This window comes from Pipistrellus kuhlii, unplaced genomic scaffold, assembly GCF_014108245.1.
Source record: "Pipistrellus kuhlii isolate mPipKuh1 unplaced genomic scaffold, mPipKuh1.p scaffold_m20_p_14, whole genome shotgun sequence".
NCBI classification, from domain to species: domain Eukaryota; kingdom Metazoa; phylum Chordata; class Mammalia; order Chiroptera; family Vespertilionidae; genus Pipistrellus; species Pipistrellus kuhlii.
Window position 1 is genome coordinate 3,462,786 of NW_023425449.1, and position 16,860 is coordinate 3,479,645.

General features: G+C 44.2%; 1 protein-coding gene across 10 annotated transcripts in view; it reads left to right on the forward strand.

The window, feature by feature from the left end:
* Positions 1 to 16,860, forward strand: part of CYRIB (CYFIP related Rac1 interactor B) — a 71,492-nt gene that overhangs the window by 16,491 nt on the left and 38,141 nt on the right. For 3 of the 10 annotated variants that reach the window (XM_036437554.1, XM_036437558.2, XM_036437556.2), the window contains one exon: positions 16,547 to 16,585. Coding sequence is in view for 3 of the 10 variants with exons in the window: in XM_036437563.2 (XP_036293456.1) it covers positions 557 to 750; positions 16,551 to 16,585 (229 nt within the window). In the remaining 7 variants the exon portion in view is untranslated. Of the gene's footprint in view, positions 1 to 541; positions 894 to 8,988; positions 9,029 to 16,545; positions 16,586 to 16,813; positions 16,829 to 16,860 lie in introns of those variants that run through there. The other 7 variants (XM_036437553.1, XM_036437563.2, XM_045581301.1 and 4 more) reach the window with 7 other exon arrangements.

A 16,860-nucleotide genomic window follows, 5' to 3' on the forward strand; every position in this document is an offset into this window, starting at 1 on the left:
GGCGCCTCCAGATAGCATCGCAGGGATAACGGTGCACCTCTCCGCGCGCGGGGAGCCTGCCAAGCGCATCTGCCGCGTCCCCGGAGAGGGAGCAAAGCTCAGCACCTGGCGGAGGCGGGGGGAAGGCATGCCCAGCACCCCAGCCATTCCAGACTTGGGGGTGGAGATTGGGGCGGTGGGTGGGGGGGTTCGGCTGTGACAACGTCGGTTGGGCTCAGCACTCAGAATCCTGGTCTGCGAGTCCCGAGGTCCAGTGCCTGTCATTTCTGAGCTCGCGGACCTGAGAGGCAGGCAGGTCACCGTCCCCTCAGCACCTCAGTGTCCCTTCCGCAAAACGAAAAGGCTTTGCAAGACTCAGACCCACCCAGATGCTATCTCCGCGGGGAGGTGCTGCTCCTTTAAGGAGGGCGGCGGCGCGGGGGCGGCGGCCCCGCCCCCTTCCTCTCCGCATCGCACCGCCCGCCCGACCACCTGTCTCCGGCCTGGCCCCGCCCCCTCCGCAGGGGCGGGGGCGGGGGCGGGGCAGGGCTTACCTTACGGGGCGGGCTCGCGGCGCATGCGCACGGCCGGACAGGTCCGCGGCGCCCTCACTTCCTGGCATTGCCCCCTCCCCCTCCTCGCCGTTACCCTGTACATCCGGGTCACTTGCCCTCCCCGCTCGGAGCCGCCGCCGTCGCCGCCGCCGCCGCCGCAGCCGCCGCCGCCGCCGCCGCCGCCGCCTGGCTCGTCGCGGCTCCGCCACAGGGGCAGGTGCGGAGGGGCTCCCGGTCCGGCCGCCGCCGCCGCCCCGCGCCGGGCCCGCGGCTCCCTCTAGCGCCGCCGAGGAGCCGCCGCGGCCGCCCGCGGAGGGCGGAGGAGCGGGGCTGAGCGCCGGAGGCTCGAGCGCCGGCGGGGTGAGTGGTTCCTGTGGACGCTTCCCCGCGCCCCTCGCGCCCGGCCGGCCTGCGCCTCCACCCCATGTTGGCGGGGAGGCGGGTGCGGCGGCGCGGGGCCCCCGGTCCCCCCGTTTCCCCCGCGTGGTGGGCCCGCCTCGGCGCCCACCCCCGGCGCTGCGGCTGCGCCCCCCGCACCCATTCATTCGGGTCCTCCCCGCTTCCGCCCCGTCCTTCCCCTCGTGCCCCCGCGCGCGCGCCCGCCGCCCCCTCCGCTCGCCCCCGAGGTCTGGCCCCCGGCCCCCGGCCCCCCGGCCCCCACCTCTCCGTCCTCCTCGCGGCCGCTGGTCCTCCCTCCCTCCCTCTCCCCCCGAGCCCGGCCCCGGTCCACACCCCCTTCGCCCGCGGACTCCGCCACGCCCCACCGGCACCCGGCACCCAGCACCCAGCCGCCTGGTCACCGCGTCCGAGTTGGTGCCTGCTGGCCACCCCCTCTCCACCTGTGCGCCTCCTGCCCTGCGTGGGCCTCCGAGTCCCCAGAATTGCAAGTCCCATCCTCAGTCCCAGGCTGTGGCCTTGGTGTGTTTCCAAAACACAGTTTTCCCCCCTGTGATCACCCAGGTCCACCACTGTCAGGCGGCGGTGGAAGTGGCAACTGCTGTGTGTGTGTGTGTGTGTGTGTGTGTGTGTGTGTGTGTGCCTTCTGAGGCTCTGGGCCCTACCAAATCTCTCTCTCTCTCTCTCTCCCAAATCTCTCTCTCTCTCTCTCTCTCTCTCTCTCTCTCCTTCCCAGAGGAATGTCTATGGTGGATTTTCTCTGATTGTGAAAATCTGGCAGATTGTCCCCCTTGCTGCTGCGCACTCCACATTCCTCCTCGCCCTGCCCCTGACTGGCAGCCTTACCTGTGCAGACGGTTGGGTGAGACTTTCTCTCATCTCGGTCCACAGCAGTTACTGAGTTTCCCCCTGGCGTGGGGAGGGAGCGCAGACGGATTGCCATCATTCTTGTGGACCCGAAAAGTGCCATCCTGGATAAGACGGGTTTTGGGGATTTGTTTACACGTGTTTCCCTCCTCCCGTGAATGCACTGAGCTTGCTGTCTTTTTAGTCCTTAACCCTCACGTGGCAAATGTGTGGCAGTCCACGTTGTGTTCTTGCAGCCCTGCGGGCTTGGCAGCCTGGCATTCCAGAGGAGTGTGGTGTATGTACAGCGAAAGGAATTTCAGTCACTTGGGGGTTTGGGGACGATTGCAAATTACTTTAGATTAATGTAGGACCTCAAGGAAAAGACACCGATCCTCTTAGGTCTTTAATTGTACTGAATAACAAAAACGGCGAAGTTGGTGTCTAGCACAACTTGATAGAATTGGGGCGTGTTTGACAGTCCGTTTTGTAAAATGTTGCAGTTAACTAAAACTGTCTGGTGGACATTCGTAAGTGAGATTATAGTACTTTTGTTGTTGTTGTTACTTTGTTTTTTTTGGTGACATTTTTAGTACATAATGATGAACTTGTATGTTAAATAGTGTCACTCTTGAGGATGATTTGGCTCACATTAGAAATAGTCACTTACCTTTACTTAGTAAGTAATTGACTGGGGAGTCTAGGGCTATATTTATTTCATTTTACTCCTAGTCTCCTTGGGGAAAATATCGGGCTGCCACATACTATATATGAGGTTACTTAATTCATTAAGCATTGATGCACTCAACTGCTAGAGTCTATAACGTACCCTTTCACTGTTTAAGGAAAACAAAGTGATAATATTTGTAAATGTTAAGATTAGTTATATTATGCCCACTATTATTTTTGGTCTCCTTTTCGGTTGCTACACCAGAGTTTAGCACAATACCTGCCTGTTTACACAGTGGATACTTAATAAATATTTTGAATAATGGAATGAATGACAAGGTCAGAGTTTTCCATTATAATATCATTTTGTAATTATGTGTTCAAAGTTTTGGGGGAAGATGTTGATTGCTCTCCGCTGCAGTTTTCTCAGTTGGCTTGTGTATTTTGTGGGTTGCTGTATCTGATTGTTTAAATGCTTTGAGATTGGGGGAGAAAGGACAGTAAACATGTCATTTTGGGTTATGTGCTAGTACATTGAATGGATTTGTTCATTAGAATGGGTAGTGGATATGTGGATCTTGTCAGCATTCCTGAACAATAGTTAATTCAGATAATTTCTTGTGCAATACAAGTTTCTAAAAGTCAGAATAAAAATTATTGGATGTGTGTGTTGGTTCTATATTATGATCCGTTCACTAAATTAGATTAATTTTCAAGGCATATTTCACAGTGCAGAAATGGTAGGCGTAATGCAATCGTGTGGCAATGGTTACTTACCATTTCAGTGGTGGTGATGAGGACAGTGACATTAATAGTAACTAACAATTATACAGTGTTTACTACTTGCCAGGAAGTGTTCTTAGATGGTTAATTTGATAGTAACCTTGTCAGGAAGGTAACAGTATTCCCAGCTCACAGAGATGGAAGCAGGTTAAACTAAAATGACACAGCTACTACGCGATAGAGCTGGGTCTTGGCTCTTAATCATTGTGCTGTAAGAGCGAACACATGACAACCCTGCAAGATGTAGGTTAATTCCCGTTAATTCCTCATTAGCATCAGGAAAGAAGGACTGAGACAGCTGAGGTGACTTGTCCAAGTACACTCCCACGTAGGATGAGGAAGGCTGTCATTTAAGCCCAGAGCTCTATGACTTGTAGTCTTCACTAAAATTCTGTTTCAAACTACTAATTTGAGGTCCTACATTTGATATATATTTAGAAGGCATACTTAAAACAGCAAATCTCAAAGCTTTTTCAGCTGGAACACAGGATGGATAATGTTCGCTTGTTCCCTACTCTCCGGAGCATATAAAGCTTATAATTTTCTGCTCACTAACTGTAGCTTCACCCCTTACCCCCACTCATGCAAACATATTGGAATGCAAATGAGTGACATTTGTAAAACTTTGTAAACAAGGAAACCCTTCTTAGAATTTCGATTCTTTAAATATGTACATTTCTTATGCTGCATCATACATCCTGATGGTGGTACCTTGGGTGAGAATGGCTGTTTTCAAAGATATTGGGTGGTTTTGTTGAAATAGAATACTTAATGTGAAGATATATTTTTGTAGTTATTTAATTTATTTTGAAAAGGTAATGTTCAGTGGTACCATTGTGGGCAACACTGAAGCTTTTAACCCTGTAGTCATTTTCTGCCACAAACATCGTCTCCTCTTGGTGTGTTCTAGCTGGTGCCATGTGGCTGGTGCGTATTAAATGTAGACTAATGCAGACACTCACTCTGCCTAGAATATTTCTACCAGTCGTGAATCGGCATGTTCTCAGATCACCCAAATTAACCTGAATACTAATTTAGGTCAGATAATTTCAGAAAACATTTGCTATGAAAAAAATTATGACTGTTCGCAGATGTTATTTGGGGATTATTTATGTCATTTCTCTGTTCTTAGGGTAACAGTGAATTAAAAGCATAAATATAAGTGAAATCTGAGATTTATAGGGTCTTGAAGTGCACTTTGTAGTTTGTTGACTCGTACTCTTGGTGAAAGATTCTGCTTATTGTGAAATTGTAGTACGTATGGCTTGCTCTTGTCTGATTCTCAGATTATCTGTGAGAGGGGAATAGTAATGTCTGTGTTATGTGCCTCACAACACTTGTGAAATTCTATATTTCAGTGCAGTGTAATAGGGAGTGCAGAATATACTTTACTAACCTAATGCACTTATAAGTCAAATGATCAACTTTTTGTTTGTTTTTAATCATCTGGTGGTTTTTTTGTTTTGTTTTGTTTTGTTTTTACATCTGGCACAGTACTCGGTATGTGATTGCCATTAATCACCCAAACAGTTATTGAGCATATAGGCAGGCTTATAAAAGAGTGAATTAAATACTAGTGGTCCCTTCTTACAGTAGAATAGGACAGCGGTCACCAGCCTTTCGGACCTCATGGACCACTGGCTGACGACTGCTGGAACAGAAGACAGAGAACTAGATCATGTGAATTCAGTGCCGGTGTGTCTTCCACAGATACCTAATCTTCTGAGTCAGAATAAAAGCCCACAGTGTGTGTAATGCCGTCTAAGCTGAGATTGAACCAGTGGCCAGCCAGGCAAAGGGGAGAAGGCATGAGTGTAGGAAGAGGGAGAGGCAAAAGTCTGGAAGAGAGGTCACGTACATTTTAGAAACGGTTTCTGGTTCTGTATGTCAGTAATGTGGTCTGGGAAAGACGTACACAGTAAGCCAGCCATAGGGGTGGCTGCTTGAGTCATGTTAACAAGTTCAGGTCAGTGTGACTGACCTCTGTGGGAAAACCATTATAGGATTTTTAAGGGGGATAAAAAGAAATAACTCGTTTATCTTTTCAAAAGATTGTTCTCTCAGCTTTTGGAGAATGGATTGAGGGTGAAGATAGACTTACAGGTAGGCAAGTTAAGAGTCTGTCTGTTGTCCACGTCCAGGAAAGAATTGATAGTGTTCAGTACTTGAGTATTGACAATGGAGGGATGATGTCAAATCTATAAGATTTTATGGTTTACTGGATGTTGGCTCCATTGAGCCAGCAACTCTGCTTCTGGTGGTAGAGTAGGGGACACATTTCCTCAGAGGACTTGCTTCTGCTTTTTTATGTGCAGTTGAGATGCTGCTGGGGCGAAGGCAAAGCCAGTCATATTCACAAACATGCATTTTGCTCGACACTCCTTAGGGGTGTCGAACTCAATCAGAGAAGGGGCCAAAATCTAAAATCCAGCCTAAATCGCAGGCCGAATGGTTTACTGAACAGTCATAAACTGTCATTGTGATGGAAACACAGCGGAGTGCAGTGATGACAGCGCGGTGCGGGCCACATTGCAAGGCCTGGCGGGACGGATTTGGCCCGCGGGCCGTGTGTTTGACACATGTGCTCCACATTATTAGTCACTGAGAATGAGTTGACCTACCCCAAAGTGGAAATATCCCTCTGAAGACTCACAAGGCTTCTGTGAGTCAGGCATTCCATTCCCCCAGGAGCCCAGGAGCCAGCTTATAGCGGCCCTACACCAGGGATATGCCTGGTGGCTGGGTCAGGGAGGCAGAGACCAGAACTCAGGGCCACCGCCAGTACACTTCCTCCCTTTGTCAGAGGCTCTGATCAGTAAAGACACAAATCACGGAGACTTGTAACCCAAAATGGTCCTTAGGGTTGTAAGCTCAGGGGTACTAGCACTTTACCTGCAGCCCTTCCTAATTGGGAGAATCCCCGTGAACTTGCAGGAGGAGTACAACATGTAACACTGATTCCTATTACGCATTAGGATGTAGAGGCAACGAGAGGACATTGAATTGCCCCAAAGAGCCGCACCCATGGGCCACATTAATCTCCCTTTTCTGCTATAAATCCTGCCCAAATCATATTCGCTGAGTCTGGATGTCCTCTCCGTCCATGGGGGCAGATAGGGTGGCGATCACCTGGGTTCCTATATCCAAGAGAGCCCTAAAACTTTAAAAAATATATTTTTATTGGTTTTAGAGAGGAAGGGAGAGGGATAGAGAGATAAAAACATCATTGATGGGAATCATTGATCGGCTGCCTCCTGCATGCCCCCTACTGGGGATGGATGGAACCTGAAACCCAGGCATGTGCCCTTGGCCAGAATCGAACCTGGGACCCTTCAGTCTGCAGGCTGACGCTCTATCCACTCAGCCAAACTTTTGAGTCCCTCTCTAAGGTTCTCTGAATAGCCTCAGAGGGGTATGTATGGCCTTCCCTCTGCCAGTCTGGGGAGAAGGACCACTTGAGTGGCTGGTTTCAGTCCCACTTCTCAATGCTTAGTTTCTAAACATTAATTCGACTCCCTGTTTATGAACTGGTAGGACAGTGGGGCTCCTCCTCCCACCCCCAGTAGGACGCTCTCTGATCCCAGCTGTCTCCTGTTGCAGAGTCTGCCTTGGGCCTTTCTCCTCCTTGCTGGAAAGCCATGGCTCTGTCCATGTCCTGTCCTTTTTGCCCACACTGTCCAGAACAATGACCGTCTGAGATCTTTCTCTGCTTACAAGCTAGTAAGTTACCCGGCCACATTTTAATGGATATGGGTGAAGACACGAGACACCCGTGGAAGAGATGAAGGACGAGTTAGTCCTCTCAGTTAGAGCAGTACCCAGAGTGTCAGCATTTGTGCTGGTTTCCTGAGCCTGAGTTTAGGCTTGCACACACAGAGGACTGTGTTATTGGAGAGAAGCGCCGAGTTTAGGGAACCCAAATCTTTTGTAATGAGCTGTAGTGGGCCTGTCCTTTGCTCAAGGATGTCTTATAGTGTAGTGTGTTATCGTATCACACAGTAGGCATGCCTGTCCTTCGCTCCAGAGGGAGACACTGTGCCTTTCAAGGCTGTTTGCTAAATAGATATCCTTGAGAATGTAGTCCAGAGCAAAGGAGAGTCGGCACGCTCAGCTTGCAGCACATTCAGAAAAGAGAGACCTATGGGCAGTTCCTTCCCAACAGAGGTAAATTATACCTCAATAAATGTGAGTCAAAAAAAGTACCTGGCACGTAGTAAGAATGCAATACACAGTCTGATTGCTATTCATTTCCTTGGTCTGTTGGGGCGGGGGAGGAGGGCAAACCTATAATATATGTAGTGATCTTGTTGGAATTTTGAGATTTTTCTCTAAGGCAAGTGATAATAACATTTACTCAAAAAGCAATGACTAACATCTTTAGACACCTTTTTTTAAAAAATATATATATTTTATTGATTTTTTACAGAGAGGAAGGGAGAGCTAGAGAGCTAGAAACGTCGACCAGCTGCCTCTTGCACACCCCCTACTGGGGATGTGCCCGCAACCAATGTACATGCCCCTGACCGGAATCGAACCTGGGACCCTTCAGTCTGCAGACCGACGCTCTACCACTGAGCCAAACCGGTTTCAGCTAGATACCTTTTGATTTGAGAAAAAAAAAATTATATTGACCTTTTAAGAATTTTAGGAACATTAAATTAAAGTGAAATATGAGAAAACCACCTTGGTTGGGTTGCAAGGTATGAGATTACTTTGCTTTTGTTTATATCAATCTACCTAAAGTTCTCTACTTAAAATTCTGGCAAATTCTAACATACAAAACAATGTTAATTAAGCCCAGCATTTTTAAGGTTAGGCTTCTTTTCCTTTAGATCTTGGGACAGTAGAGACCTGGGGAGTAAGAGAGGCTGGCATAGTTAGCTGGGAGAGTTTTAAACTTGCAGTTTTCCACATGTATGCATGTGTGTGAGTTTATGTGTGCATGTGTTCTTACACACACACGTGTGTGTGTATATATATATGTGCCCACGCTTTAAAGGGTAAGGCTTTATTTTATCAACTAGAGCACAAAATTCATGCACTCTGTGGAGAGGGGTGTCTCTCAGCGTGGCCTGTGCCCTCTCACACTCCAGGAGCCCTCGGGGATGTCCGACTGCTGGCTTAGGCCCATTCCCCACAGTCGGACATCTTTAGTGCTGCTGTCACTGTGCTCATTAGCCATGAGCCCGGCTTCTGGCTGAGCAGTGCTTCCCCTGTGCGAGTAGCTCCTTTGTTGAGCGTCTGCCCCCCTGATGGTCAGAACGCATCATAGTGACCGGTCATTCCACTGTTTAGTTAATTTGCATATTAACCTTTTACTAGGATAGGATAGGACTAGTGCCATTTAATTCCTCCCTTTCAATTATTTTCTGTAAATAAGCATCTGATATTATTATTTTGAAAGCTAACTTTACTTGCTGAAGATTGTTACATTTGAACCTGTTTTGACTTGAATATTTAATGTGTTCTGGTGTTACATAAAAATATTTACCAAGTTGTTTTAAAAAGTACAGAGAAGTCAGCTTCTTTTCCCATTGATTGAGCTAAAGTGAACATGAATTTACAGACTTGGAAATGTAAAGTAATCTAGCTGTGATGGTGCCAGTTCTGAATTGCTAGTGGGTAAAGGTAGGTTGATGCCTCAGAATCAAGGACTGCAGCATTTTGGAAATAGTCTTTGATAACTGGAACTTACTAGAGATTTTCCTTTTTATTTATAGAACAGCATGTTGAAGCAGTAGTCAAACTATGTAGCCTGGGGTTGGCATGTTTTGAAATGGGTGTGCCAGAGTTCCATTATGGTATGTGTCATGGTGACAACTGGCCAGGGTTCTGTCTGGTATGTGTCACTGACCCCTTCTTCATAGTTTATTAGTTTATTAAATATATATCTTTTAGGACTTAGTTTTAGATAATATTCCATGTTCTTTCTGTATAAACAACTTTTTGTTGGCTTGTTTTTGTTAATCCTCACCCAGGATATTCTTTTTCCATTGATTGGAAGGTGGGAAGGAGAGAGGGGGATGGGGGGGAGAGAGGGAGAGAGAGAGAGATATCCAAGTTAACTCCCACACGCATCTTGATTCAGCTGGGGATCGAACTGCAACCCAGGTATGTGCCCTTGACCGGAAATTGAACCCATGACCCTTTGGATGTGTGGGCTGATGGTTTAATCATTGAAGCACAATGACCAGGGCTCTTTTTATTTTCTTAATGGTATTGTGTGAGGTGCAAGGATTTTGAATTTTGGTGGAATCCAGTCCTCTCTCTTTTTCTTCCCTCCCTCCTTCCCTCCCTCTCATCGCGCTCTCCCTCTCTTCCTTTCTTCCTTCTGTTTTTAAAGGATCATGCTTTTGGTGCTGTGTTTAAGAAATCTTTGCCTAACCCAAGCTCATGAGATTTACTCCCATGTGTTCTTATAATAGTTTTGTAGTTGTAGCTCTGACGTTTACATGTATGATTTATTTTTTAAAACTCTATATAGCACAAGATAAATTTCTAAGTTCATCTTTCCGTATGTGGATATCCAGTTGTCTCAGCACCATTCATTGAATTGTCTTGGTAGCTTTGTTAGTCATCAGTTGACTGTAGAGATCCGTGTTTATTTCGGGGCTTTCATTTCTGTTTCATTGGCTTACATGTCTGTCCTTCTGCCAGTCCCACATGTCTTTGTCACTGTAGATTTTATAACACAAATAGCATTCTTCTTTTAAGAATATGTCCTCATATTTATAAAAAATTGAAACAATAGAAAAAGTAAAAGCAAAAATCACCATCTAAGTAGTCACTATTTTGTGGGACATCTTTCTAGCTTCTCTGAGCACACATGAATGTTGTATGAGCGCATACATCTCCTCACAGTTACACATAAAGACACGTCAGTATTTGCCCACGCTCATTGTTCTTGTGTTCTTTTTGAGTGAATACGTTTATTGTCAACTTTAAGAGAGAACTGGTTATTTGCTTTCTTTAGGCACTTCTGTAATCCTGTGAATTCTTACTGACATAAACTTGTGAGAGGAGCAAAATTCTTTGGGTAAGAACTGTGAACGCTTTTTTGTTGCTAGCATGTTAAATGGAATTTAGTTCTCACTTCCTCTGCTGAAAGATAACTTTAAAACAAATTTTTAAATGTGTGCTTTGCGACTGGATGGCAAATTATGTGTGAAACTTTAACAAAATTAATCCCAAAATCCACTTTTAAACATTGAAAGTTTCCATAAATCTGCTCTTGAGTATTAGATTAACATTTGGCAGTTGTGGTGAGTGTGGAGCCAGTAGATAGTGTGTGTGGTGATAGTGTTTCATTTGCAGCCATACGGGACTGATCCCACAGGAGCTGGATGTTACCCTGTTCATAAGTAGGACAGCCTTTGCTCTTTTGCGCTTTGTGAGTTCAGCCTTGTAACCCTATTGAAGACTGCTCCTGAGATACGCTCAGTGGCCATCATGGGGCTGGGACCAAACTTTGAAATGCTTCTCTGAGAGCATGCCAAAACCAGGAACTCCCCTTACATTCACTTTTTCTTATAGTCTGATTTTTACATGATGAATAAGCTTTAAAATCACATTTAGAGACCCAATAGGTGTAAGAGGTCTTATTTGTAGACTAGGGCCCCGACACACGAAATTTGTGCAAGGGGCTCGGCCCTCATAGCCCAGGCTTTGTCCAGAAGATCATGTGGCTGTCCAGTCTAATTAGCATATATGATTTTATTATTATAGGTTATACTTAATTTAAAAAGATTGGAGTTTAATCTCTGGCATTGGGAGGCATTAAAGGCTGTGAGTTTGAGGAGTGATACAATGAGGCAGGTTTCAGAAAGTCATCCTCTTTGCTTTAGTGGGAATTTGGTGTTGGAAAAAGACATGCTTACATTGTGTGGGAAGCTGATTGCCCAATGAAATTATATAAATGAGGTTTTTTGTACAAGATTTAAAAAATTAAAACTTGAACTAAGAAATTTTCAGATGACAAAGAACTCTTTACAGAAAGGAAAGCAGTAAACACATGTTAATGGTAGCAAACTGTGTGGTGGGGTTATGGATTTTTCTTCTGCTTTTTGTGGAAAATTTAGAAAAATGTTAAGTAGTATATTATGTAATGTGATGTTAAAAATGAAACTCGCTCATTCTGAGTTTGGTCCTAAGTCAGTAGATGCACATTTCTATAGTGAGTTGTAAGAATACCTTGCAAGTCTTGCAAAAGAAAGAAGCAGAAAATGGATCTTGTGACTTCTAACACCCATCTGTTGGTATAAAAAGATTCAGGAAGTTGGAAATTACAAGAGTTTTTGAAGTGATTTGTTGTAAATTGGAAGAGTTTTTGAACCAAGTTGTTGGTGTTTCCCCTAAACCCCTTCCCTGCCATTTGAGTGCACCCCCAGAAGTGAGGGGCTTTATGGTGATGATTTAGAGAGCTTGGGGGGCACTGGGTGGATGTCTGTCTCCCTCGGGCCTGGGTGTAAGAGAGGCTGGCTGGCCTGGCAGCACAGCACCGCGGGTTACTGTGTGGGGCACTGCCCATCCTCCGGGCGTCCTTTGGGGCCAGAGTACATGTTTCCCATAGACCAGATGAGGGGAGGCACTCAAGATCAGGGTGGGATGGGGATAGGGATGGGATGGTGGGATGGTGGCTCTAGGGAAATAAATGACTGGATTCCCAGAGGAGATGTGTCTTTCTGCATTCGGGGAATTGTTGCAGTGAGAGATGCCCAGGGCCAGGAAGGAATTGTAGTAAAAGATCCATCCCCAGGGCCGGAGTGGTGAGAGCCTGCAAGGAATCCTGAAAGCATTCCCTGGCAGATCAGCTTTAAACACTGGAGCCCAGCCAGAGAGCGCCTGTGCCCTCTAGTGACACCTGAGGTGGGAGAGGAGATGAGGCCCTCCTTGTTCCTGGACTGGCCCTGCCACGGGCTGCGCTGGGACAGGAGAAGCTGGGACCTGATGAAAACTTAAGATGGTTTTACTAAACGGGATCTCTTAACGTCTAGACTCAGGCCATTTTTATAACTTAAATGACCAGTGTCCTAGTCTTGCCTAAATGAAAGTTCAGGGACATTACCGGCACCACAGGATAACTTTAAAGCACAGTGAAGGACAAAAAGTTGCTTTATGGCTACACCCCACAGGCTCTGCTTGTTCAGGGTAATGGTTACAGTTGTTTTTCTAATGAGAAAAATATCAATGAAAATGAGTTTTTATAAGAAAAATGTGTCCATTGAGGCATTTTGTTATGAATAAAGTGTCAACAACTTTGGGACCAGACCTGAACTTGAGTCAGACCAACCCCTTATTAGCACTGATGAGGGCAAGTAATGTCATTTTTGACGTTGATTTTCCTCATTCACTTTTTATAAATAGGGTAATCCCTGTTTTGTGTTTATGAAAAACTATGGTCCATAGTAAAATGTGTGATACACAGTAGGTAGTCACAATATTATAGCAAGTGTTTCCTATTGTTTTAAATATGTCTGACTCTCCTTAACATGTGCTTTGCTTCCTCTAAATATATTCCTTAAAAATACTGAATGATTAATGGATTCAGTATGACTACAGGATACTATCAAGGATGTAAGAAATGGTAGTTTTAGTGTAGCTAGATTTCGCTTTTGACTTGAAATGTGAAGAATTTTCAGAAATAACGAGAAGCAGTTTAACTTCTGTGTTGGTGTTCAGTGAGGAAGCATAGGAATTAGAGGTCTAACGCAAAGGTAGGCCCCAGAGGAGGATCTTTCCATCCCTGTTCTTGGAGCAGTGTGGAATATATCAAACAAAAGGAAGGCATCACTGCCGAGAGAACACATTGTAAGAACGGTTGGTTTTTTATTTAATGGATACATTTTATTTGTTTATTTACCCAGCCACAATGTGTTTATTGGGAAGGTTCCCCACTCAATGTGATTCGAGGTGCTTCTCGTGCTTCCTTCTGAAGGAGCATCCTTCTGTCAGCCTTGCTTCTCCTCCTGTTGGCGGACAGAGAACAGGGGAGCAGCCAACGCACAAAACTATCGTTTGTGGTGGCCAAAGAGGGTGGTGGTTCAGAGCACCCTGGGTGGTTCCATCCAGGGCGCAGGAATGGGGCTCTGCACCAGGCGCGCCTCTTTGTGTCTTCCTCGCTGAGGGGCGCTGCAGTGTCCTGTCCAGGCCGAGGCAGGGTCAGAACAGAGCAGTATTCAGGAACAGTGACCCTGCCTCGCAGGCTGCCATTTCCATACGTCCACGTAAGCTCAAGCAAAGAAACGGTGCTTAGGTAACATACTTTAAATAAGTGGACATCTCCGTTTACAAATAACAAAACAGAAGCTCAGAGAACTTAGAAAGTGGAAACTCAACCCAGGTCTCTCTCATTCCAGAAACAATGTCAGATTTTCCGTGTATTCTTACTGTTTTGCTTTCTCACAAATTATCACGAAAATCTTTTCCTCTCTAGATGTGATTGTATCTACATTTACATGAACTATTGAAACATTTTGGACTTTCTGTATTTAAAATTTTAATGATTGGTCCTGTCTTTTCTTTTAAAACTTCACATAATGCTTCAGATAATGCCTCTATTTTCTATATTTTGCAATTTAGTTTTGAGAAACTACTTCTTTTTTACCTTGAGCATGTTAATTGCCACAGTAAGGCTACATGTTTTTAGAGAGCGCGCTCTTTTCATCACTGCATCTCCTAGGTACCTACTTTGTTATTATACACACAATAGACTTTCTGTAAATATTTGGTGGTTATACTTTTTTTACACTTATACACAGTTGGACCTATTCTGATTTCTCTGTTCTCGTCCCCTTACTATATATATAACCAATTCCACACAATTTTAATTATTGGGGAGTAGGACTGATCCTTCTCATTTGCTCTTTTTTAAAAATATATATATATATTTTTAAATATATTTTGTTGATTTTGTACAGAGAGGGAGAGAGATAGAGAGTTAGAAACATTGATGAGAGAGAATCATCGATCAGCTGCCTCTTGCACACCCCCCACTGGGGATATGCCCACAACCAAGGTACATGCCCTTGACTGGAATCGAACCCGGGACCCTTCAGTCCCCAAGCCAATACTTTATCCACTGAGCCAAACCAGTTTCGGCTTTTGTTTTCAATTTTTCATAAACTTGTATGTTTTCTTTTCTCAAATGGATATAGAATAACCTTTTCAAGGTCTAAAACTGAAGTTCAGATACTGTACTTGTTGGAATTACTATATAAAAATGCACTTTTATAATGTTTGATCTGGAAACACGGTCAATAGGCTCTTTAATTCAAGTGCTTTATTCTGTTTCTAAGATGGTTTTTCAGATTGCTTTGCATATGTCAAGGGGAACTTAAACAAATGGAATTGAGTTAGATTTTTATCATACACCAAAGAAGCTGCATAACCAGCTGGCTCTCTGTATCATCATTTGAAATACTGCAGAACTGTCCACGTGTGACAGAATGTTCTAAAGTCATAACTGTTATGTTTTGCTGGAGACAAAAGAATTTTTAAGAATCTCTGAACTTGGGAATTTTATTTTAAATGCCTGGATTATCTAATTTACATGCTATCTAATAATCACTATTTATGCCCTGACATTTGATTAAGAAGGATGATAACAATTATAGTGTCTTATTACTTCTTGATTTATTAAGAATTAGACAGGATAAATAGGATTTTTCCTCTATGGTTTTATGCAAGCGGCACCAGTTTCCCCCTCTGGTTTATGAGAGTAAGGAGGTGGCCAGCCAAGCCACTTGTTGTGTTTATTTCTGGGTGGCTGCAGTCAGCCTTAGGGAAGGAAGTTTTCCTTTGGCAGAAAAAGCAAGAAGTGTTTATTCATTCCATTTGTAGTAACGTTGATCCAAGAGGAGCTTTTGAGGAAAACCAGAGTGTTTAAGTCTTGAACATAAACAGCTCCAATTCATCTCCTAACTAGTAGAGAAAAGTAAAAAATTAGGATGATTAATATAAATTATAGACAACGCAAAGTTCTAGAGCAGAAGTCGTAAACTGGTGATGGTTCATTAACCAAATGTAGCTCTCTGACACTCTTTTGGCTTCCTGAGTATTTAGAGAATTCCCTTAATTAGTTAATAACATTTAAAATCTGTTTACAAGTATACGCAGTAGCAGGGCATGTTAGTAGCAGTGGCACCCTTAGATTAAGCATACGGTACACGTTTGTTTGCCTTGGTTGGCACTCGCAGCCTGATTTCTGCCGACCCCCCATGCGGTCACTTTGCAGTCCATTCCAGAGGCTCTTGAACACAGAATAGGTCTAATGCTGCTAGTGCAACTTTGAGTAATAGGAGATGGGATAATAGGCATTTAGGTTCCAGATATTGAAGGTTTGATGGAATATGGGATGTGTGAGAAAGAGAAGTTGTAGAGGAAGCCAAGGATTTTACCTGAGCAGCTGGAAGGCTAGAGGTCCATCAGCTGAGATGGGGAGTCGGCAGCCATAGGTTTGAGAGGGGAAGGTGAGTTCAGCTTTGGACATGTTAAGTTGGAGGTGTCTATTAGAAATCTCAGTGGATGTACTGAGCAGGCAGTGGTATGAGAGTATGGCGTTAGAGAAATGTTGAGATGGAATAAATACGTTTGAGATATACTGTATTTATGGTACGTAAAGCCATGGAATGAAATGAGATAACAGGGAGAGGGGAGGACCTGGACTGAGCCGGGCATGTCAGCATTCGGGGGTCATTAGTTTGCAGAGGTTTGCCTCTGGCAAATAATAGATTATTGTCATGGAATACAGTCTTCACACCTGTAATAAACCTGATATTTTATTAGTGCATTGAAACTGAAGGAACTTAAACTGTGATAGAATATAGAAATACTAGAGGCACAATGCACCAAATTTGTGCAAGGGGCTTGGCCCTCGCAGCCCCAGCTTAGTCTGGAAGGTCGTTCTGCTGTTCGGTCTAATTAGCATATTAGCTCTTTATTATATAGGATACCTCTTTTAATAATTTTAAGCCCCTGTTACAAGAATAAAAAAGAATTACTAATTTTTCCCTTATTACCTTGTTTCATAAGCTATAATGAGAACAGTGCACTTTTCTTAGTACACTTATTAGTCTTTGAGTGTCTTGAGGGCGACTACTATAGTGTTTTAAGAACTATTGGTGTTTTCTAGAGTGTAATATAATGCCTTACTCTTAGTAGGTCCTCTGTAAATCCAAGGAGAGACACACACATGCACACACACACAGCATATACATGTAATATGTAGTTGCATTCATGAATTTCATTGTTTTAATAAAATAAAGAGGTTTTAAAGTATAGTAATGTTTTAGACTTTCTTCCTTTTTTCTTTCTTTAAACAGGTAGAGGGACGAGGGCAGAATCACCAGCACTGGCTGAAGGTAAATATGTCTTTGGGGGGAAATTATTATTCAAATGCAAACAAACATTATGATTTAAATTAAAAACTACAGTGGCTAAACATAATTTAAGGAAATGTTCTGTACATACAGTATATTAAACTGCTAAAAATGTCTTTAGGAAATAATACCCTACAGTGTTTAGTTTCTGGCTTAGTCTAGGAAGTAGTGGGGAAATGAAATTTAATTAGAACTTTTTTTTACAGCTCCCTTTTCATAGTAGAGGTATGTTTTGTAAATTCCCTTTTAAGTCATTT